The 23197-nt window shown below is 42.3% G+C and overlaps 1 protein-coding gene across 1 annotated transcript; it reads left to right on the top strand.

Moving 5' to 3' along the window:
• The first annotated feature begins 8147 nt into the window (after positions 1-8147).
• LOC106565719 (nucleoside diphosphate kinase B) lies at positions 8148-22489 on the top strand. The gene is made up of 5 exons (XM_014133132.2): positions 8148-8471; positions 20052-20182; positions 20406-20507; positions 21595-21707; positions 21969-22489. The coding sequence occupies exons 1-5, from the start codon at positions 8321-8323 to the stop codon at positions 22087-22089; spliced, it is 618 nt and encodes a 205-aa protein (XP_013988607.1). The 5' UTR covers positions 8148-8320; the 3' UTR covers positions 22090-22489.
• The last annotated feature ends 708 nt before the right edge of the window (positions 22490-23197 follow it).

Below are 23197 nucleotides of genomic sequence, written 5' to 3'. Positions count from 1 at the left end.
TGCTTTATCTTGGCCAGGTCGCAATTGTAAATGAGAACTTGTTCTCAACTTGCCTACCTGGTTAAATAAAGGTGAAATAAATAAAATAAATAAAAATGAGTCTGAGACTTGAAAGCAAACTGTAGGTCACCGATTATCACAACAGAATATGCATAGCCTACCTGAGTAAGATCATTGCAAATGTAAAGCTTCTGTATTGCTTATTTCACGGTTAAATGGAGTCTTGTATTATACTACTAAGGCTGATATTGATTTCTAGCAGCGAGTGTCTGATTTCCAATTCAGTAGTATTTAAGATAACTGAAGTTATCTTGATGGTATAAATCAATAATTAATCAATTTCTGTTCAAAAGCTGTTGACTCTGCTACCCCCATAAACATGGAAAAGAGGAGAGACATGGATAGTTGTAGTCGGGTATATTTTAATATATATTTTCCAGTTACTTATAAATTAAGTGGTTTGTGATGGTTCATTATTGTATAGCTTAGTTAACTATTATTTGTCCCTTCCACAATCAATCTAATAATGAACATGACATGACGTAATTCAAACCATTTATCACAGTCATATTGTGTCCTCAAATTTTTTATCAGCTTTTATCAGCAGACTTCAGTGATGTCAAACTTGTTCCCTCACAGAATCATCAGAGCGTGACCAGGCTTTATGATGATATGCACCAAGCAAGGTGCGTACACACACTAGGATCGTTGTTGCTGTCCTCACTTCAGTTCATGGTTGTCTAATGTAAATACTGCACATGTGTAATGGCTAAGAGGTGAGCACTAGACATTCTACTAATACTAACTGAACACCACATATACAGTACCTTCAGAAAGTATTCATACCCCTGAACTTATTTCAGATTTTATTGTGTTACTGCCTGAATTCAAAATGGATTTTCTCCCCCATCTACACACAATACCCTATCATGACAAAGTGAAAACATGTATTTTTTTTTTGCAAATGTATTGAAAATGAAATATAGAAAACAAATCAAACTTTATTTGCCACATGCGCCAAAATACTGTATCTCATTTGCATAAGTATTCACACCCCTGAGTCAATACTTTGTAGAAGCACTTTTGGCAGAGATTACAGCTTTGACTGGACTTGGGTATGTCTGTATTATCTGCACATCTGGATTTGGGGATTTTCTCCCATTCTTCCTTGCAGATTTTCTAATGCTCTGTTAAGTTAGATGTGGAGTGGCAGGGAACAGCATTCTTCAAGTGTTTCCACAGATTTTCAATGGGATTCAAGTCTGGGCTTTGGCTGGGCTACTCAAGGACTTTCACATTCTTGTTCTGAAGCCATTCCAGCATTGCCAGTCTCCCAGTCCCTGCCGCTGAAAAGCCTCCCCATAGCATGATGCTGCCACCACTGTGCTTCACGGTGGGGATGTTGTTAGACAGGTGATGAGCTGTGTCTGGTTTTTCCTGACACAGTGCTTTGCATTCAGGCCAAAGACTTACATTTTTGTCTCATCAGACCGCAAAATCTTTTGCCTTATGATCTCAGAGTCTTTCTCGTACCTTTTTGCAAACTCCAGGCGTGCTGTCGTGCCTTTTTCTCATTAGTGGCTTCCATCTGGCTACTCTCCCATAAAGCCCAGATTGGTGAAGTGCTGTATAGACGGTTGTCCTTCTGGCAGGTTCTCGTATCTCAGTCAAGGAACTCTGTGGTTCTGTCAGAGTGGTAATTGTGTTCTTGGTCATCTCCCTAACCAAGATCTTCCTTGCCTATTTTTTCAATTTCCCAGTGATGGAGAGCACTGTGCTCTTGGAAACTTTCAACACTCTAGGAATAGTTTCCCAGATATATGCCTCATCATAATTCTATCTCGGAGCTCTACGGACAGTTCCTGAGACTTCATGTTATAGTTTCTGCTCTGACATGCATTGTCAACTGTAGGACCTTAAACAAATCAAATTTTATGTCACATGCGCAAAATACAACAGGTGAAATGCTTACTTACAAGCCCTTAACCAACAATGCAGTTTTAAGAAAATCCCTAAAAAAGTAAGAGAGGGAGAGGTTGTTGTCCTTGCACCACATGGTCAGGTCTCTGACCTCCCTATAGGCTGTCTCATTGTTGTTGGTGATCAGGCCTATTGTGTCATCGACAAACTTAATGATGGTGTTGGAGTCGTGCCTGGCCGTGCAGTCATGAGTGAACAGGGAGTACAGGAGGGGACTGAGCATGCACCCCTGAGGGGCCCCCGTGTTGAGGATCAGTGTGGCAGATGTGTTGTTACCTACCCTTACCACCTGGTGGTGGCCAGTCAAGAAGTCCAGGATCCAGTTGCAGAGGGAGGTGTTTAGTCCCAGGGTCCTTAGCTTAGTGATTAGCTTAGAGGGCACTATGGTGTTGAACGCTGCTGTAGTCAATGAATAGCATTCTCACATATGTGTTCCTTTTGTCCAGGTGGGAAAGGGCAGTGTGGAGTGCAATAGAGATTGCATCATCTGTGGATCTGTTGGGGCGGTATGCAAATTAGAGTGACTCTAGGGTTTCTGGGATAATGGTGTTGATGTGAGCCATGAACAGCCTTTCAAAGCACTTCATGGTTACAGACGTGAGTTGTACGGGTCGGTAGTCATTTAGGCAGGTTACCTTAGTGTTCTTGGGCACAGGGACTATGGTGGTCTGCTTGAAACATGTTGGTACTACAGATTCAGACATGGAGAGGTTGAAAATGCACTTATTGATGAAGCCAGTGACTAGTGTGGTGTACTCCTCAATGCCATCGGAGGAATCCCGGAACATATTCCAGTCTGTGCTAGCAAAACAGTCCTGTAGCTTAGCATCTGCTTCATCTGACCACTTTTTTTATTGATCTAGTCACTGATGCTTCCTGCTTTAATTTTTGCTTGTAAGCAGGAATCAGGAGGATAGAATTATGGTCAGAATTGCCAAATGGAGGGAGAGGGAGAGCTTTGTATGCGTCTATGTGTGTGGAGTAAAGGTGGTCCAGAGTTACTAGGCTACTAGGAGCGCCGCCTCTGGGTGAGCGGTTTCTTGTTTGCTTATGGCGGAATACAGCTCATTCAATGCTGTCTTAGTGCCAGCCTCTGACTGTGGTGGTATGTAAACAGCTACGAAAAATACAGATGAAAACTCTCTAGGTAGATAGTGTGGTCTACAGCTTATCATGAGATACCACACCTCAGGCGAGCAATAGCTCGAGACTTCCTTAGATATCGTGCACCAGCTGTTATTTACAAAAATACATAGTCCACTGGCCCTTGTCTTACCAGACACCGCTGTTCTATCCTGCCGGTGCAGCGTATATCCAGCCAGCTGTATGCTGATAGTGTCGTCGTTCAGCCACTACTCCGTGAAGCATAAGATATTACAGTTTTGAATGTCCCGTTGATAGTTTAATCTTCCGTGTAGGTCATCTATTTTATTGTCCAAAGATTGCACGTTTGCTAGCAGAATGGAAGTGGGGGTTTATTCGATCGCGTACGAATTCTCAAAAGGTTCGTAAGCTTTTTTCAGAGAACGTTCTAAAGTCTGAACAGTTTGAACAGCGTGCGCGCACACACACACACACACACACACACACACACACACAGTTTTATCACTTTTCTACCAGCCTTGGCAGTTTCTCGCCGTTCCCTCCTCTCCTCCCTAGATTAGAGAGGCCTTGGAAGGGCCCTCCTGCTGTCAGCTTTTTCAGAGTTATCATGTGTAGTCTACCAGCCTCTGTTTTCTCAATCATACATTTCTCCCTCTTACATCTAGATGTTCCGCTAGCGGAACACCGCTCCAATATCCAATGATAGGGCGTGGCGCGAATTACAAACTCCTCGTAAATCCGAAAACTTCAATTTCTCAAACATATGACTATTTTACACCATTTTAAAGACAAGACTCTCCTTTATCTAACCACACTGTCCGATTTCAAAAAGGCTTTACAACGAAAGCAAAACATTAGATTATGTCAGGAGAGTACCAAGCCAGAAATAATCAGACACCCATTTTTCAAGCTAGCATATAATGTCACAAAAACCAAAACCACAGCTAAATGCAGCACTAACCTTTGACGATCTTCATCAGATGACACTCCTAGGACATTATGTTATACAATACATGCATGTTTTGTTCAATCAAGTTCACATTTATATCAAAAAACAGCTTTTTACATTAGCATGTGACGTTCAGAACTAGCATTCCCACCGAACACTTCCGGTGAATTTACTAAATTACTCACGATAAACGTTCACAAAAAACATAACAATTATTTTAAGAATTATAGATACAGAACTCCTTTATGCAATCGCCGTGTCCGATTTTAAAATAGCTTTTCGGTGAAAGCACATTTTGCAATATTCTGAGTAGATAGCCCGGCCATCACAGGCTAGCTATTTTGACACCCACCAAGTTTGGTACTCACCAAACTCAGATTTACTATAAGAAAAATTGGATTACCTTTGCTGTTCTTCGTCAGAATGCACTCCCAGGACTGCTACTTCAATAACAAATGTTGGTTTGGTCCAAAATAATCCATCGTTATATCCAAATAGCGGCGTTTTGTTCGTGCGTTCCAGACACTATCCGAAATAGTAAAGAAGTGTCACGCGCATGGCGCAATTCGTGACAATAAAATTCTAAATATTCCATTACCGTACTTCGAAGCATGTCAACCGCTGTTTAAAATCAATTTTTACGACATTTTTCTCGTAGAAAAGCGATAATATTCCGACAGGGAATCTCCTTTTCGGCAAACAGAGGATAAAATCCCAAAGGCGGGGGCGGTCGGGTCACGCGCCTAAGCCCAGTGTCCCTTGATCGGCCACTTGAGAAAGGCGATAATGTGTTTCAGCCTGGGGCTGGAATGACGACATTCTGTTTTTTCCCGGGCTCTGAGCGCCTATGGACGACGTGGGAAGTGTCACGTTAGAGCAGAGATCCTTAGTAAATGATAGAGATGGAAAAGAAGTTCAAGAAATGGTCAGACAGGCCACTTCCTGTAAAGGAATCTCTCAGGTTTTGACCTGCCATTTGAGTTCTGTTATACTCACAGACACCATTCAAACAGTTTTAGAAAATTTAGGGTGTTTTCTATCCATATGTAATAAGTATATGCATATTCTAGTTACTGGGTAGGAGTGGTAACCAGATTAAATCGGGTATGTTTTTTATCCAGCCGTGTCAATACTGCCCCCTAGCCCTAACAGGTTAAAATCAATTTTTATGTGATTTTTCTCGTAAAATAGCGATAATATTCCGACCGGGAGACGTCGTTTTCGTTCAAAGACTGAAAATGTAAAATGGACTCTTCACGTGCACGCGTGCGCCCGTCTCATTGTTCTCAGATCGACCACTATCCATATGCGCTACTGTTTTTCAGCCAGGGACTGCAGAGTCATCATTCAACGTTCTGGCGCCTTCTGAGAGCCTATGGGAGCCTTAAAAAGTGTCACGTTACAGCAGAGATCCTCTGTTTTCAATAAAGAGGCTAAAGAAGGCCAAGAAATGGTCAGAGAGGGCACTTCCTGTTTGGAATCTTCTCAGGTTTTGGCCTGCCATATGAGTTCTGTTATACTCACAGACACCATTCAAACAGTTTTAGAAACTTTAGGGTGTTTTCTATCCAAATCAAACAATTATATGCATATTCTAGTTTCTGGGCAGGAGTAATAAACAGATTAAATCGGGTACGTTTTTTATCCGGCCGTGAAAATACTGCCCCCTATCCATAACAGGTTAACTTGTCCCACATTACTACATAGTAACACAATGGTCTAGTCACACATATTATGGAATTATGACTCTAAACACATTTCATACATTTATGATTTCAGGGTGGAATCCTTTAGTCATTACTTTAAACATATAAATTCCTTTATCAGCCTGTTCCCGAGAAAGCAGTATATTGTTCTCATCAGACTCGTTAAAGGAAAAAAGGGATTCTGCCAATCCATGGTGATTTATCGCAGTCCTTATGCCCAGAAGTTATTTTCAGTCATAAGAGACGGTAGTGGCAACATTATGTACAAAATAAGTAAAGTAATAAGTTACAAACAAAAAAACACAATCGGTTGGGGGCACTTAAAACGTCTGCCGCCTTCTCTGGCGCCATCTTATGTGTTATAGATGGATGGAGGTAGTTTAAAAAAGTTTTACTTTATTATTTAAAGCAAAGCAGTTACATATAGTCAAAGTTAAAGATGCATTATGCAGAAATCGCTCTGCCAGTTCCCGGTTGCTAAAATTCGAATAGTTCACTTAATTTCAGTTTGTGACAAAACAAGCAAAAAAAGAAACGTCCCTTTTTCAAGACCCTGTCTTTCAAAGATAATTCGTAAAAATCCAAATAACTTCACAGATCTTCATTGTAAAGGGTTTAAACACTGTTTCCCATGCTTGTTCAATGAACCATAAACAATTAATGAACATGCACCTGTGGAACAGTCGTTAAGACACTAAAAGCAAGAACTGGCAAACATGGTGCAGTCCATGAGGAGGAGATGCACTGCAATACTTAATGCAGCTGGTGGCAACACCAGATACTGACTGTTACTTTTGATTTTGACCAACCCTTTTTTCAGGGACACATTATTCTGTTTCTGTTAGTCACATATCTGTGGAACTTGTTCAGTTTATGTCTCAGTTGTTGAATCTTATATTCATACAAATATTTACACATGTTAAGTTTGCTGAAAATAAACGCAATTGAGAGTGAGAGGACATCTCTTTTTTTGCTGCGTTTACCATAAGCCGACGTCGTTTTAGAGAATTTGGCAGTAAGTCCAACCATCCTCACAACTGCAGACCATGGGTATGGCGTTGTGTGGGCGAGCGGTTTGCTGATGTCAGTGTTGTGAACAGAGTGCCACATGGTGGTGGTGGGGTTATGGTTTAGGCAGGCAGGCATAAACTACGGACAACAAACACAATTGCATTTTATCGATGGGCCAAAACGACATTTAAAAAAAAGAGGCCCTTTTTCTCCCCAATTGGTAGTTACAGTCTTGTCCCATCGCTGCAACTCCCCTACAGACTCAGGAGAGGCGAAGGTCGAGAGCCACGTGTCCTCCGAAACACGACCCTGCCAAGCCGCACTGCATCTTGACATACTGCTCGCTTAACCCGGAAGCCAGCCGCACCAATGTGTCAGAGGAAACACTGGCCAGCTGGCAACCGAGGTCAACTTTCATGCGCCCGGCCCGCCACAAGGAGTCACTAGAGGGCGATGGGACAAGGACATCCCGGCTGGCGCTGGGCCAATTGTGCGCCGCCTCATGGTTTTCCCGGTCACAGACGGCTGTGACAGCCTGGGATCGAACCTGGGTCTGTAGTGATGCCTCAAGCACTGCCCTTTATTGTTGGCAATTTGAATGCACAAAAATACCTGAGGCCAATCAGTCAACTGATATTGAAAGACCTTTTTCTTTAAAGGTATCTGTGACAAACAGATGCATATCTGTATTCCCAGTCATGTGAAATCAATAGATTAGGGCCTAATGAATTTATTTCAATTGACTGATTTTCTTCATGAACTGTAACTCAGTAAAATCTTTAAAATTGTCGTATGTTGCGTTTATATTTTTGTTCAGTATAGTTACTGTTGCTAAAAGTTTTGAAGAATTTGAAGTTGGGAAAGTGGTCACAGTAGCTGATTTGTGTCAAACGTTTGTTTACAAAAATTGTTTACAGTGAATATAATAAAAGGTTGGGAGTGATGTCACAAATCCCATGAAAGTGGATGGAGGTCAAGCCACACTAATAAGAAGCATGCCGAAGATTTACAGTGGGGACTCTTGCTTGGCAAGCACTAGTATTGAGTAACCCAGGAATGTCACGAGTTATTTGACACGAGAAAGCTCGAAAAAATTGCTCTACAGAGCACCAATAGGCACAATGAACGGCTAAATTACATCCGGACACGATGGGTCCGCAGTGCTCCCCTGATGCTCCTCCTCCTCATCACTCTATAGGAGCTAGTGACGACCGAGGTTGAGTGGGTCGTCAGTAGTTAGCACAGCCGCAAAGTCATAAACCGCACACATTTCTACAATTTATCTTATTAAAATCGAATTATACACCTAACCTTAAACACACTGTTAACCTTATGCTTAACCTTAAATGAAGACCCCAAAACATGATTTTTATTTTGACTTTGTGGCTGTGTTATCTAGTGGAGACGGGATGAGGGACCATCTCCATGCGGCCGCTTTGTCGGGGGTGGGACTAGTGATCGTTGTTGAGGAAGGCTGACTATCCTACTAACGTTACGATCTTACTGGTAGATAGATAGATACATGTTAAAGAATCTCACAGGTCGACAATAACTTTGGCTTGTTTAAATAATGGTTCAATTTCAAAGGTGTTGGCTGAAAAACCTTATCCTGCAGAGTCCGTACTGTCGGGGAGTTCTACCATCGAGAGAAAGTTATATCCCTGAGTTCGCATTTTGCCTCCTGTTTGGACATCGACGCGCTGGATACAGTACCACATCAGGTTAGTAGCCTACTATAGTCTAACATACTATAGTAGTGTACAAGTAGGCTATTCATGATTTTGTTGAACTTGTACAATGAAGTGATTTTGTCTGCAAAAGTTGTAACTGGAGATACATTCCACTGTCGCAACGTTTGCAGTTAGTTGCAATTAAAAAACGACATGGGGGCAGAGAGGAAAAGGAAATGCGAGAGGGCGTACTCCGCCCACGAAAATAAGACAACGAAGTGAGGAATTTTTGTATGGAGGTCATTGCAGCCTATCTTTGAGGACATGTATTTCCATTGTTAGAACGGTCACTTGACTATCTTGTCAATATAGATACTCTTTGATATAGGCTTTTTACGAGTATTCATGACTCCAATTACATTGCATTAAGCTGGCTGGCTAAATTGAGTTATTGGACGTCCCATTTAGCCTTGTGAGAGAAATGGCGCAACGCTGCCCAAATGCAAATACACATCGCACGCGATACCGTTTTGGAAACATTAAGAATTGAATTTTAATATTAGCTATAAGTAATTGTTCTAATAAAAAGATACACTTAACTGTAGGGATTCAAGTTCTGTCACTGCGACTGATTTCCGTCATATGGATTCTGGAGAGGTCGTTTTTGAGATGTAGATCTGGGGGTGTTTGGAGATGAAAGCCTACTACAGACAGTCTGTTCAACTAAATATATTCCCAAATAAATGTTCTCTCAAATTGTATTTTCTTTGTTAAGCTGTGTGCACTCAACTGCCATGCATGATTGTAGCGGACACTTCAATGTTCAGACAAAGCTGGAATTAAATACAACTCGCACCACCGTGTTGCTCAGCTCAAACAGCAGTGTATAGGCAACTCAAAGCCTATACTTCATCACTCAGGAAGTAACTTTCCAGTGCTTCTATTTTTGACATTTAATGTTATTAAAACTACACCAGACAACCAGAATAGTTTACCTATTTACTTAGTCGTCTTCTATGCGAGAGTAATATTCCTCTCGAGGTGCATTCAAAATTGGGAGAGCCATAGGCGGTAAAGATGTATTCTGGCAAGCAGTCGATGCACAACAATTCTTGATGTAAGCGCAATTCCTGATGCACTCTTTGAAAGCAGTGTTGGCCTTTGTTAAAAAAAAATGGGGATCCTAGTTTTACACTGAACAAAAATATAAATGCAACAACAATAAACATCCAACATTTTCAAAGATTTTACTGAGTTACAGTTGATAAGGAAATCAGTCAACTGATATTGAAAGACCTTTTTCTTTAAAGGTATCTGTGACCAACAGATGCAAATCTGTGTTCCCAGTCATGTGAAATCCATAGATTTGGGCCTAATGATTTCACATGACTAAGAAAATGTAGGCACTCACTACTGTAAGTCGCTCTGGATAAGAGCATCTGCTAAATTACCAAAATATAAATGGAACACATATGCATCTGTTGGTTACAGATACCTTTAAAATAAAGGTAGGGGCGTGGATCAGAAAACCAGTCAGTATCTGGTGTGACCACCATTTGCCTCATGCAGCGTGACACATTTCATTCAATGTAGTTGATTATGCTGTTGATTGTGGAATGTTGTCCCACTCCTCTTCAATGGCTGGGGGAAGTTTCTGGATATTGGCGGGAACTAGAACATGCTGTCGTACACGTTGATCCAGAGGCTCCCAAACATGCTCAATGGGTGACATGTCTGGTGAGTATGCAGGCCATGGAAGGACTGGGACATTTTCAGCTTCCAGGAATTGTGTACATATCCTTGCGACATGGGGCCGTGCATTATCATGTGAAGCATGAGGTGATGGCAGTGGATGAATGGCATGACAATGGGTCTCAAGATCTCGTCACAGTATTTCTGTGCATTCAAATTGCCATCGATAAAATGCAATTGTGTTCATTGTCTGTAGCTTATGCCAGCCCATACCATAACCCCACTGCCACCATGGGGCCCATCTTCCTCTACCTCCTCAGCATAAGACACCTTCTGCACTACTCTGATCCTGGCAACTTCAACCTGCTTTTCTCTCACAGGACACCTGATCTCCAGCACCATGGGTAGCCCTACAGTTTACACACACCGATACTACACATTCCTTTGTCTCATGTCCTCCTGCACACTTCTCACATCTAGGAATATCCCACCTACACACTGCTGCCACATGACCATAAGCTTGACACCTAAAATACTGTAATGGGTTTGGGACAAAAGCTAACTGACACATCCTGACTTGACTTTGTCTGGTAAAGACTCTGCATCAAATGTCAGGATTACAGATCGTGTCTTCTCTGTTTCACCACGCTCTCCACCAGGTCTGCGTCACAACAAATGGCGGGCGTCACAGACACCGGGAATCTTCAACTTCAGTTGACCCTCAACACTTAGTCACTCCAGTTAACACTCCTTTCAACAGCGCCCTGCTCCAGAGAGGAAAGTAAGTCCTATTTCTTGTCCCCAGTTTCGTGGTGTGGAGCGCACGCTCCCTCTGGAAGGCAGAAGTGCAAAAAATCTACAAGATTCCACTTCCACAAAAAATCAACAATATTCCACTTCGAGTCACTTTCACCAACCCAACATTCTCCAACCTCTTTTCCACCCAACCCGACACCACATATGGAGTTGCCAGAAGGAAAAGATCCATTCTGTCAAAAAATCTCAGAATCATCTTTGACATCATCAGGACGAGGCTCAAACTCTGCGATCTTCACCACACCTGCCACCGTAATTAATTCATCCTCACTCTCATCATGTTCAATTTCCTTAGCTCTTCCAAAAGTTCTGTGTGATCCACCTCTGCATATTCACTCAAAACATGTTCCACTTTTCAATTTTTCTTCCTGTCTGCCATCTTCACCTTGATCAGATCTTCCGGAAGGCTTGTGCATTCATTCCCCCATTCCATATATGCTTATGTTCCACTTTCCTCCTTTTTTCCCTTTCCACCCATCTTACCCTCACCTCATGGCCACACCGGCAGCCACTGAAAAACTATTCTGACCTGTACCCCGTGCGGCATCACTTTACAAATGCAGTTTTACAACCAGAGTTTCAAGTATGCTTTAGGAGCAGTTGTGCAACAAAGCTCTTAAAGGAGCAATGGCATCTTAAACTGGCATTGACATACTTTGTAATATAAACCTACAAATACTTTTTTTTGAGTGAATAATTATTTGTATATTTATTATAAAATAGTAACAATCAGGATGTTGTGTCCAATGGGGTAAATGCAGATGGACAAACCCCAAGCTTCATCCTATGTACATTGTAATGCCACTATGCTGCATCAGTTAGGCTACAGGTGATAATGCTTATTGCTAATAGCACATCTAATAATGTGGGGACCTAAACAAGGGGACTGGAATTGGTCAAACTAGCAGTTTAATACATGAGTAAAATGATCTTCTTTCCCTAAAAGCATGATGGTCATGACTTTCTGACATTAAAGGGGAGGTTGGCTCCAGATAATCGATCTGAGATCGACTTAAGTTTCAGTCATGGGATTAATTTCTCGTTAACCCCTGAGACTGCTGTACAAAATGCGTTCCAGCTGGAAATGTGGACTGGAGTGGAGCAAATCCACCGTAAAAGCCAATTAATGGTCAATCCGAAATCTGCAGTGGCAGTACAGTATTTAAAATGATGCAGCCTACGGAGAAGTCGGAGCGTTCAGACTTCTTGCGCTTCGGGGAGCTGTTATACACATCCAATAACTTGTTGCGCACCACACGTAGTGACTCAGCGCTAATCTCTATAGCCATCCAGCTCATTACAAGCAACTGGCTAAACAAAAAGACAAGGCCTTACCTCTTCTGAGATGTTGGAGTTCGTTTCCCGGTACTGCACCGTTTTTCCACCTGCATCTCCATCCCAAATATTTTTGGGCCTGTTACAATACATCAATCATGATGGATTTGACAAATATCCACTTTGTTAGATACGATTTGTTGAATCTTCGCCACTCCATTGTCCGTCTATCTCCAATGGTCTGCATTCTATTGACCTCTTTACCACATCGATCCCCATTACCTCCCTGATCTCTTTCCAGGAGTTCAAACTTTAGTGTCTTTGAAATCCCTACAGGAGGTATCATAAAGATGTATCTTATTTGTGACCCTGTTCTGATAGCCTTTTGTCAAAGTTCCCCATGTTTATTGTCAAGGAAGTGAGTTTGTGTTTATATAGGATGTACCGCGCCACCTACCGTCAACCAATCATGTCAATGTAGAGGCGCACGGCATCGCTATACGGAGCTCGATATGGGCTATGCAAGCCTCTGGAGGCTCCGCAATCACGTCACACATTCCGTACGGAGCCTCCGGACCACATTGCCGGATCAAGACTCAGGTTTTTCACTTTAAATTGTCTAACAAAAAACAATGATTACAAAGTTTTTTTTTTTTAAACATACAACTCTATGCACAAGGGCTAGGCCACTTTGAACAATTTCCACTGAACATTTTTACAAAAACACATTTACAGTTGAGACAAAGTTTGGTAACAGAATGCCAGTTTGTTTGTGCTGTCATTCTGTTACCAAACCGCATCTGCATTGTTCTTCAAGTAAATGCGTTTTTGTAAAATTTTCTGTGGAAATTAAGTAGTTCTTGGAGGGTGAAGGGTTAATGTGTCCTACGCTGAGTCAGACCCCCTGCAGTAACTTCCTCATTGTGTTGTGTCCAGCCCTGCAGATGACTGCATTATGAGAGGGCTTATAGATCCCACTGGGCTCTGACTTCAGCAGTCTCAACACAGAGCACCATCATTACCCCTAATAGACAGGTCTAACTCTAATTACTGCACACACTACATACCTTTTGACCGGCTTGCCTTTGATTTAATGATTCGATTTTTTTTTAAAAGATGTTTTGTTGCCTTTTTTATATCGAGATGGTAGAGAACCAAATAGTTTCTTTGTGATCAAGGGTGAGATGGAGGTAGAAAGAGAGGGGGGTGTGTTTCTCTCTTTCTGTGAGAGGGGTGTGTGTTTCTCTTTCTGTGAGAGGGGGGGTGTATTTCTCTCTTTCTGTGAGAGGGGGGGGTGTATTTCTCTCTTTCTGTGAGAGGGGGGGTGTATTTCTCTTTCTGTGAGAGGGGGGGTGTATTTCTCTCTTTCTGTGAGAGGGGGGGGTGTATTTCTCTCTTTCTGTGAGAGGGGGGGTGTATTTCTCTCTTTCTGTGAGAGGGGGGTGTATTTCTCTCTTTCTGTGAGAGGGGGGGTGTATTTCTCTCTTTCTGTGAGAGGGGGGTGTATTTCTCTCTTTCTGTGAGAGGGGGGTGGGTTTCTCTCTTTCTTTGAGAGTGAGAGGCGTAGCAGCTTTAGCAGCAGGACTCTGGCAGATCAAACGTTCTTCCTCTGGATTAGAGAAAGGTAGAGGGGGAGAGCAGCTCTTTTGTTGTCTCTGATAAACCTCATTCTTAAAGACGGGCCATAACAACAAACATGAGTGCGCTGACCTTTACATTTTACATTTCTTACATTTTAGTCATTTAGCAGACGCTCTTATCCAGAGCGACTTACAGTAGTGAATGCATACATTTAATTTCATGCATTCTTTTTTTTTATATATATTTTTGTACTGGCCCCCCGTGGGAATCGAACCCACAACCCTGGCAATGCAAACACCATGCTTTACCAACTGAGCCACAGGGAACCACAGTGTGTGTGTGTGTGTGAGATGGCGAGGTGACCATCTTTGTGGGAAGGTGATGTGCTCTCCTCTCGCCCTTCAGCGCTGTGGCACCAACAATAATTCACCAGCGCATCACACAATTCAATGCTGCACAGCACCCTCTCTATACCCCCTCTCTATACCAGGGGTAGACAACTAGATTGAGCCGCAGGCCGATTTCTGTCGGAGTGAATGTTTGGTGGGCCGGAAAATAATTATCAATAATTTGCACTGCAAATTGACCACAGCTAAGCCCAAAAATGGATTATTTTCAAATACCATAATTTCATACCTTGATTACATTAAGACACAATCACATCTCTTTTTTTAAATTTGTGAGAATACTTGAACAGATCTTGGGGGGCCTACAAATATTCACTGGTGGATGCCTGTTTCTGACCACTGCTCTATACCGTCTCTCAACCCACACTTACTCTTTCTCTCTCTACCTCCCCACCTCTGTCTACAATCCCTTTATCTCATTCTCTACCCTTCCTTAAGGCGTCAGCATGCTTCAGTGTGGCTGGCACCTAGCCGAGAACCGAACGAGTGTGCTCGCATGCTCCCTTAAAAAACCTTCACTTGAAATACGAGCGATAGTACTGTTTGTCCATTTTGAGAAGCCGTAGCCAGTATACACTTCCTCAAAATAGTCCGAATTCATCTAAGATAACTCAACTCAAGAAATCTAACATTAATTTTGACGTTTTTTTCCCCAAGGAGATCTTAGTCGCGCAATTTTATATTAACTAAGACATGTCGTGCAGTATTTCTCAAAATTTCCTTTTGCATGAAAACGAGTCTGTCGTTGAATGACAACAAATACTTTATTGAAGAATCCCTACTGTTGACAAATCACCAACTTCAGCTTGCCTTAAGAAAAAATGTTGTGTGCCAAACAACGTCAGCACAAGAACTGTTCGTCAGGAGCTTCATTAAATGGGTTTCCATGGCCGAGCAGCTGCACACAAGGCTAAGATCACCATGCACAATGCCAAGTGTCGGCTGGAGTGGTGTAAAGCTCACCGCCATTGGACTCTGGAGCAGTGGAAACATGTTCTCTGGAGTGATGAATCTGGGTTTGGCGGATGTCAGGAGAATGCATAGTGCCAACTGTAAAGTTTTTGGTGGAGGAGGAATAATGATCTGGGTCTGCATGGTTAGTGCTAGGCCCCTTAGTTCCAGTGAAGGGAAATCTTAACTACAACATACAATGACATTCTAGATGATTCTGTGCTTCCAACTTTGTGGCCACAATTTGGGGAAGGCCCTTTGCTGTTTCAGCATAACAATGACCCCGTGCACAAAGCGAAGTTCATACAGAAATATTTTATGGAGATCGGTGTGGAAGAACTTGATTGGCCTGCACAGAGCCCTGACCTCAACCCCATCAAACACCTTTGGGATGAATTGGAACACCGACTGCGAGCCAGGCCTAATCGGCCAACATCAGTGCCCGACCTCACTAATGCTCTTGTGGCTGAATGTAAGCAATGTTCTGAGTGGAAAGCCTTCCCAGAAGATTTGAGGCTGTTATAGCAGCAAAGGGGGGGGGGGACAAACTCCATATTTATGCCTGTGATTTTGGAATGAGATTTTTGACAAGCAGGTGTCCACATACTTTTGGTCATGTGTATATCCTGATGCCTAGTCACCGTACCGATGCATATCTAACCCTACCACTCCAGTATCCATGCACATTGTAAATATGGTATTGGCACTGACCCTGTATATAGCGTACTTACTTTCTCGTGTTCTTATTTCTTGTGTTTTTGTTCTACTTTACTTTTTTAAATACATGTTTTATAGTACTACTGCATTGTTGGGATAGAGCAAGCAAGAAAGGCATTTCACTGTAGTAGTGCACGTGACAATTAAACTTAACTTGATCCAGCTATGGTCCAAACGTTCAATTGAGAACTCAAGGGCTGGGTATACCCACCTTGGCTTAAGGCTAAGTAGGCCTATACATTTTATTCATGACAACAGAATTCCACGGCAGTCAGAGTCAAGGCTATCCTGCTGGCTATAGTAATAGGGATATAATTCCTAATTTATATTAGCCTACCTCAGAAAGATATGAGAGGCGTCCATATCTGGGTCACAACACCGCAGGAAACCTATCTACTCTGCATTCTCAGAGAGTTCACTGAGTTCATGGAGATAGGACAGCAGCACAGGGCCGGTGGCAGAACTAATTAGTTGGACGTGCATTTGATTTCCATTTTTTTTTACGAGGCCTCCTATGAAAACGGCAACCAAACAATAGTCACTTTGTGAGTAGCTCATTTCATGGACAACACGTTTCAAATGAGAAATTTAAGGACTAATTTGGCCGCTGCACCGAGAGATCTACACAAATATTCAAGCACTTTTTTTTCTTTATTTTTTTTGTCCCCTGTCACTTTTCTCTTCAATGTCACATTCGATTCCCGATCACATTCACTGTCACCAAGCAAATTCTTTACTACATTTTATAAAGTCAATAATCGCTCTATAAAGCAGGTAGGCCTATCTGCTATATCTCATACTCCACTTCTCTTATCGTAATCCCTAACACTGTAGCTACTATGCTACTGGTGGGTAAGTGGCTAGGTCCTCAAACAAACTCTCCTCATAGGCTATTTTAAATATTTATGTAGTTGTTACTCGTTTTATAATTCAAGAAGCCAGGTACATTTTATTGCATTGTCTCTTTTAACAACCATTTTTTACTTTTTATATAAAAAAATATATATATGTGTCACAGCCCATGCTCCAAACAGCCTCTGAACAAAGAAAAAAACATCCTGATAAAGGCCATGGACAACCTGGGGAAAAAAGCTAACTCAGTCTCTGCAACCAACAACGGGAAATTATGTGGTGTAAACCAACCATATTATAAACCAAATTGGCCCACATAAAGAGAGGAGGGATGCTGGTGTTCACCAGAGACATTCCGTCCTTGAACAGTTCCTCCACCAACAATCTGAAATGCCCGACGGCACCAATCTGTCCAACTGTTGGGTAATCTTAAGCTTGTTCCATAAGTGAGGTGTGAAGAAACTAAAAGCCATTTTACCTAAATCTGTACTGACATAAGGAATTTCAAGAGTTAGCCATCCCTGTGAGCGGGTATGGTATCTCATGCTTTCATAGGTTAGTAAGGATGTTAGGCAATGTGGGAGTTTTTGCGTAAGCGCTTTGTAAATTAACAGAATGCGATGTTCCAACCTATAAAAAAACCAGTAAGGGCCAGCCGCTTTCTGAGAGCGAATGCAATGATGAGTGCAAAATTGATCACGGAGGGCGCAGTGTTAAATAGCTTCCAACGGGCTTCAATGAAGTGGGAGCTGCATTAAGTAAATAATGGTGTCATAGTCTAGGACCGGTAGGAATAACTGAATGATCTGCTTTCTACTATTAAGCGAGGGGCACAATCTATTTCTATAGAAATCCAGTTTTATTTTCAGCTTCTTAGTTAACTCACCGATGTTGTTTTAAAAGACAACTTATCAACGATCCAAATGCCCAGGTATCTACAGTGCATTCGTTAAGTATTCTTTTTCCACATTTTGTTACGTTATAGCCTTATTCCAAAATTGATTAAATAATTTTTTCCCTCATCAATCTACACACAATACCTTATAAGGACAAAGCGAAAACAGTTTTTTTGATTTTTTTTATAGCAATTTTATTCAAAACAAAAAACTGAAAGCTTATTTACATAAGTATTCAGACCCTTTGCTATGATATTTGAAATTGAGCTCAGGTGCATCCTGTTTCTATTGATCATCCTTGATGTTTCTACAACTTGATTGGAGTCCACCTATGGTAAATTCAAATTGATTGGACATGTCTATGTAAGGTCCCACAGTTGACAGTGCATCTCATAGCAAAAACCAAGCCATGAGGTCGAAGGTATTGTCTGTAGAGCTCAGAGACAGGATTGTGTCGAGGAACAGATCTGGGGAAGGGTACCAAAACATTTCTGCAGCATTGAAGGCCCCCAAGAACACAGTGGCCTCCCATTTAAGAATGATGAAGAAGTTTGGAACCACCAAGACTCTTCCTAGAGCTGGCCGCCTGGCATAACTGAGCAATCGGGGGAGAAGGGCCATGGTCAGGGAGGTGACCAAGAACCTGATGGTTACTCTGACAGAGCTCTAGAGTTCTCTGTGGCGATGGGAGAAACTTCCAGAAGGACAACCACCAATCAGGCCATTATGGTAGAGTGGCCAGACAGAAGCCACTTCTCAGTAAAAGGCACATGACAAGCCCACTTGGCGTTTTCAAAAAGGCACCTAAAGACACTGACCATGAGAAACAATATTCTCTGGTTTGATGAAACCAAAATTGAACTCTTTGGCCTGAATGTCAAGCATCACGTCTGGAGGAAACCTGGCATCATCCCTACGGTGAAGCATGGTGGTGGCAGCGCCATGCTGTGGGGATGTTTTTCAGCGGCAGGGACTGGGAGACTAGTCAGGATTGAAGGAAAGATGAATGGTGCAAAGTAGAGATCTTTGATGAAAACCTGCTCAGGACCTCAGACTGGGGGCGAAGATTCACCTTCCAACAGGACAACGACCCTAAGCACAAAGCAAAGAACGCAGGGGTGCCTCTAAATGTCCTTCAGTGGCCCAGCCAGAGCCCGGACTTGAACCCGATCGAACATCTCTGGAGAGACGCTCCCCATCCAACCTGACAGAGCGTGAGAGGCTCTGCAGAGAAGAATAGGACAAACTCCCCAAATACAGGTGTGCCAAGCTTGTAGCGTCATACCCAAGAAGACTTGATGCTGTAATCACTGCTAAAAGTGCTTCAACAAAGTACTGAGTAAAGGGTCTGAATACTTATGTAAATGTGATACTTCTGCTTTTTTTAGTGTGTAGATTGATGAGGGGGGAAAAACAGTTTAATCAATTTTAGAATGAGGCTGTAACCTAACAAAATGTGGGAAAAGTCAAGGGGTCTGAATACTTTCCGAATGCACTGTATAAGAAGGGACACGGTCAATTTGGGCTCCATTGACGGTGCAGATACTTCAATCTTGGAAGTCATTATAGTGGTCTCTAGAAAACATGTACTACAGATGCAAAGGACAAACATTATAGTCCATTGAGCCCATTTCAGCCATTACCGGAGTGTGTTTGATAGGTCACTGCAAACGTTTCTGCAGTCCTAACAATAACGTAGAAAAAGAAAGAGCACAAGCAAGAGTTGGAAAGAGTCGCAAGAATAAAATGAAAGCAATCAATCCAGTGAGATTTAAGTAACAAGTGGATTTTGCACCACTAAAACACAGGACATTTCTGGCTGAAATGGAGAACTCTACAGGTGGGCGGGGCATGCGCGTTTAAGGGTATTTATATGTTTAAGGTAATGACTAAAGAATTCCACCCTGAAACGTAATTATTAGATTATGTAACATGTATAAGGAATAATTAGTGATAAACTTAAGTCCAATAAGGTTTGGTCGAGACAAGTATGGGAGAGAAATGTGTGTGACTAAGAAAATACAGAGGACAATTAAACTATTCATGACCTGACCTGGTTGGAACTCTAAGAAACTTACGACAGGAAAGGGAGTCCTGTCAAGGTCCCTCTAATCTCGGGAGGATAGAACTGCCAGCCTGGTAGTGATAAATGAGGACTGTGGGGAAAGATACATCCCACCTACGTTTGTGTGGGGGTGAGAGTTATAAAATGACATGTCTTTGCATTTTGGACTTTAGAACGTTCTCATGAATAAAGAACCAACCTTTTGCAGAATCTGAGTCTTTGCCTAATTATTATTAAACCCAGGGTCTTACAAACCTCTGGGATTGGTCAAAGCTTAAATAATTGTTAGTTATCATCATTGGGATTGAAAATTCTCGTGACAGCGTTGCTAAAAGTTTAATAGAGCACGTGTGTGAGAGATTCTTCTATCTGTGTATAGGGATCCTTGGTGTGAGAGAACGTACTCTAGTTGCAGTCAAACCAGATGGGGTCCAGCGTCGCCTTGTGGGGCAGATCACGCAACGCTTTGAACAGAAAGGCTTCAAACTGGTGGGCCTGAAGATGCTACAGGTGAGAATGTCCAATTCCAAATGAACCCCAAAGCTCCTGCCTCCTAGGCATCTGAAAGGATTGGATAGGTATAAGTAGTATGATAATAAGCAATATGATAGTAGCCTCAACTTGTCCTCTGATACAATATTTGGAACTTGTCATGGATGTGGTTTATTCATAAATGACTATGTAAATACCAGACTTTAAAATAAAGGTTAACCCAATGTTGGCTTTCTTTCAGGCACCAGAGGAGCAGCTCTCTCAGCATTACCATGAGTTAAGGAGGAAGCCGTTTTACCCCAGTCTCCTGCACTACATGACCTCTGGTCCCATAGTTGTTATGGTGAGGGTTCCTGCCTCTGTCTAGCCTCATAATCTAAACTTCAATTGCTCCGTTTCACGGCTCGATTCAATCTGTAGCTCTGAAGTTCAGCGCGATTGAAAGGTAAAGGCTGGAAATGATGGCTCAATTGGAAATAATCTTTTACATTTCAAGCATGCTATAGCACTGAACTTCGGCGATATGGATTGAATCAGTCCACACTGTTTTCTCACTTCACTGATCAGTCTGGGTGTCCTCTAATAGATGGATGCCTGGACAGTTATTTCTATAAAATAACTGGTACAATCAGCTGTTAAGGCCCTTGCTCAATGGCACAACGGTAGTAGATGGTTGCCATGATCTGAGACCAGCAGCCCTCCTTTTGCCAGTTCAGTTTTTCATCACTCAGCCCTAGACTCTACCCACCTCCTCTGGGCTACCTACTGTACCATTATTCAATTAGTTTTGAGTAATGACCCTCCAAATCGGTTTTAGTGAAAAGATGGCCAGATGAAATGAGAAGCCACGTTTATACCTGGTTCTAACATTTGTCCTGACATTCTGATTCTGCCTACATTTAGACAGGTGTAGGCGATTTAAAAGAAGCATTGTGATCAGATCTTCCTGACCACTGCCTCCAGAGGCAGTCAGGGCTGTAGTCATGTGTCTGGTTGGGCCAGTAACCAAAAGGTTGCTGGTTTCGAATACCTGAGCCGACAAGGTGAACAATCTGTAGATGTGCACTTGAGCAAGGGACTTAACTCTAATTTGCTCCAAGTGCGCTGCACTACTATGGCTGACCCTATAAAACGACACATTTCACTGCACCTATCCGGACGCAAGTAATCACCCAGGATAAATGGGGCTAGATTGTGAAACAATAATTAAATAAAGCAATTCATTTTAGATTCCCAGACTACACTGCCTTAACTTATGTTAAATTCAAAACCACCTAACCACTTGTGTAGGGATTAGATAGTGGCAGTGTGTTCAAATATCGATTTAGTGCCAAATTGATTTGACTTTAAATTAACTTGCTGAATTGACTGATTTTGAAATGGGATTGCCCTAATCCTGATTGAGAACTAAATGAATTGTTGTTGTCTAGGTGTGGGAGGGTTATAATGTGGTCCGGACATCCCGGATCATGATAGGAGACACCAACCCAGTCGAGGCCCAAGCAGGCACCGTTCGAGGGGACTTCAGCATTCACATCAGCAGGTGAACCTTTTTCAACAAAGATTCAAATTGAAAGATGTTTCACGTTACAATAATTGGCACAATACCCTTTTCAACAAATATTTTAAGATAATTGGATGACAATATGAATTTTGAGGCAATAAAATGAAAGGATGTCTAAACATTGAACTTTATCATTGAGTGTGTTTTGAAAATGGGAGCATCATTTCAATGGCAAAATACTAAACTGGACTTCAAGCCATTAACAACGAACTAATGAATGTAGGTTTGTGTTTTTTATAGAAATGTGGTCCATGCCAGTGATTCGGTAGAGGGGGCTCAGAGGGAGATCCAGCTGTGGTTTCATCGAAAGGAACTGATGGATTGGGACTGCTGTGACCACAGCAGTACCTATCAGATATGAGAAAGAGATTGTAGGCAGAGATGGAGAGAGTTAAGCATTTCATTATACTGTTGTATCCTGTGCATGTGACAATGAAACTTGAAAGAGTGAACAAGGTAGAACGACCAATAGGAATAGTGGCTCCATAACCATACCTACCTCTTTATGTGTCTTGCTTGCAACACTCAGTGCCCCAACGTGCAATACTCAGCCCTCTCCATCGTGGTGGCTCCAATACCCCTGAGCCTCCTAACTACTCTTATAGTGTTCGGTCCTCGCCATATGTGCAGTGCGTTCGGAAAGTATTCAGAGCCCTTGACTTTCCACATTTTGTTACGTCACAGCCTTATTCTAAAATTAATTAAATATTTTTTTCCCCCTCATTCATCTACACACAGTACCCCAAAACGACTAAGCAATAACAGGTTTTTACAAATGTTTGCAAATGTATAAAATATAAAAAACTGAAATATTACATTTTACGTAAGTATTCAGACCCTTTACTCAGTACTTTGTTGAAGAACCTTTAGCAGCAATTACAGCCTAGAGTCTTCTTGGGTATGACGCTACAAGCTTGGCATACATGTATTTGGAGAGTTTCTCCCATTATTCTCTGCTGGGTCTCTCAAGCTCTGTCAAGTTGGATGGGGAGCGTCGCTGCACAGCTATTTTCAGGTCTTTCCAGAGATGTTCGATCGGGTTCAAGTCCGGGCTCTGGCTGGGCCACTCAAGAACATACAGAGACTTGTCCCAAAGCCACTCCTACGTTGTCTTGTATGGGTGCCTAGGGTTGTTGTCCTGTTGGAAGGTGAACCTTCGCCACAGTCTGAACCTGCTCCAGAGCACTCAGGACCTTTCATCAAGGATCTCTCTGTACTTTGCTCCGTTCATCTTTCCCTCGATCCTGACTAGTCTCCCAGTCCCTGCCGCTGAAAAACATCCCCACAGCTTGATGATACCACCACCATGCTTCACCGTAGGGATGGTGCCAGGTTTCCTCCAGATGTGACGCTTGGCTTTCAGGCCAGAGTGCAATCTTGGTTTCATCAGACTAGAGAATGCTGTTTCTCATGGTCTGAGAGTCCTTTAGGTGCTTTTTGGCAAACTCCAAGTGGGCGGTCATGTGGTT

This window comes from Salmo salar, chromosome ssa12, assembly GCF_905237065.1.
Source record: "Salmo salar chromosome ssa12, Ssal_v3.1, whole genome shotgun sequence".
Taxonomy (NCBI): Eukaryota; Metazoa; Chordata; class Actinopteri; order Salmoniformes; family Salmonidae; genus Salmo; species Salmo salar.
The sequence above is the reverse complement of the archived record's forward strand: the minus strand, read 5'-3'. Positions and strand labels throughout refer to the sequence as shown.

Excerpts from the sequence above, each read along its gene's own strand:
- LOC106565719 (XM_014133132.2), top strand. The coding sequence starts at position 8,321 with ATGGTTCAATTTCAAAGGTGTTGGCTGAAAAACCTTATCCTGCAGAGT. Across the intron at positions 8,472-20,051 it reads TGGATACAGTACCACATCAG|GGATCCTTGGTGTGAGAGAA; the intron begins GTTAGTAGCCTA and ends ATCTGTGTATAG. Across the intron at positions 20,183-20,405 it reads TGGGCCTGAAGATGCTACAG|GCACCAGAGGAGCAGCTCTC; the intron begins GTGAGAATGTCC and ends GCTTTCTTTCAG.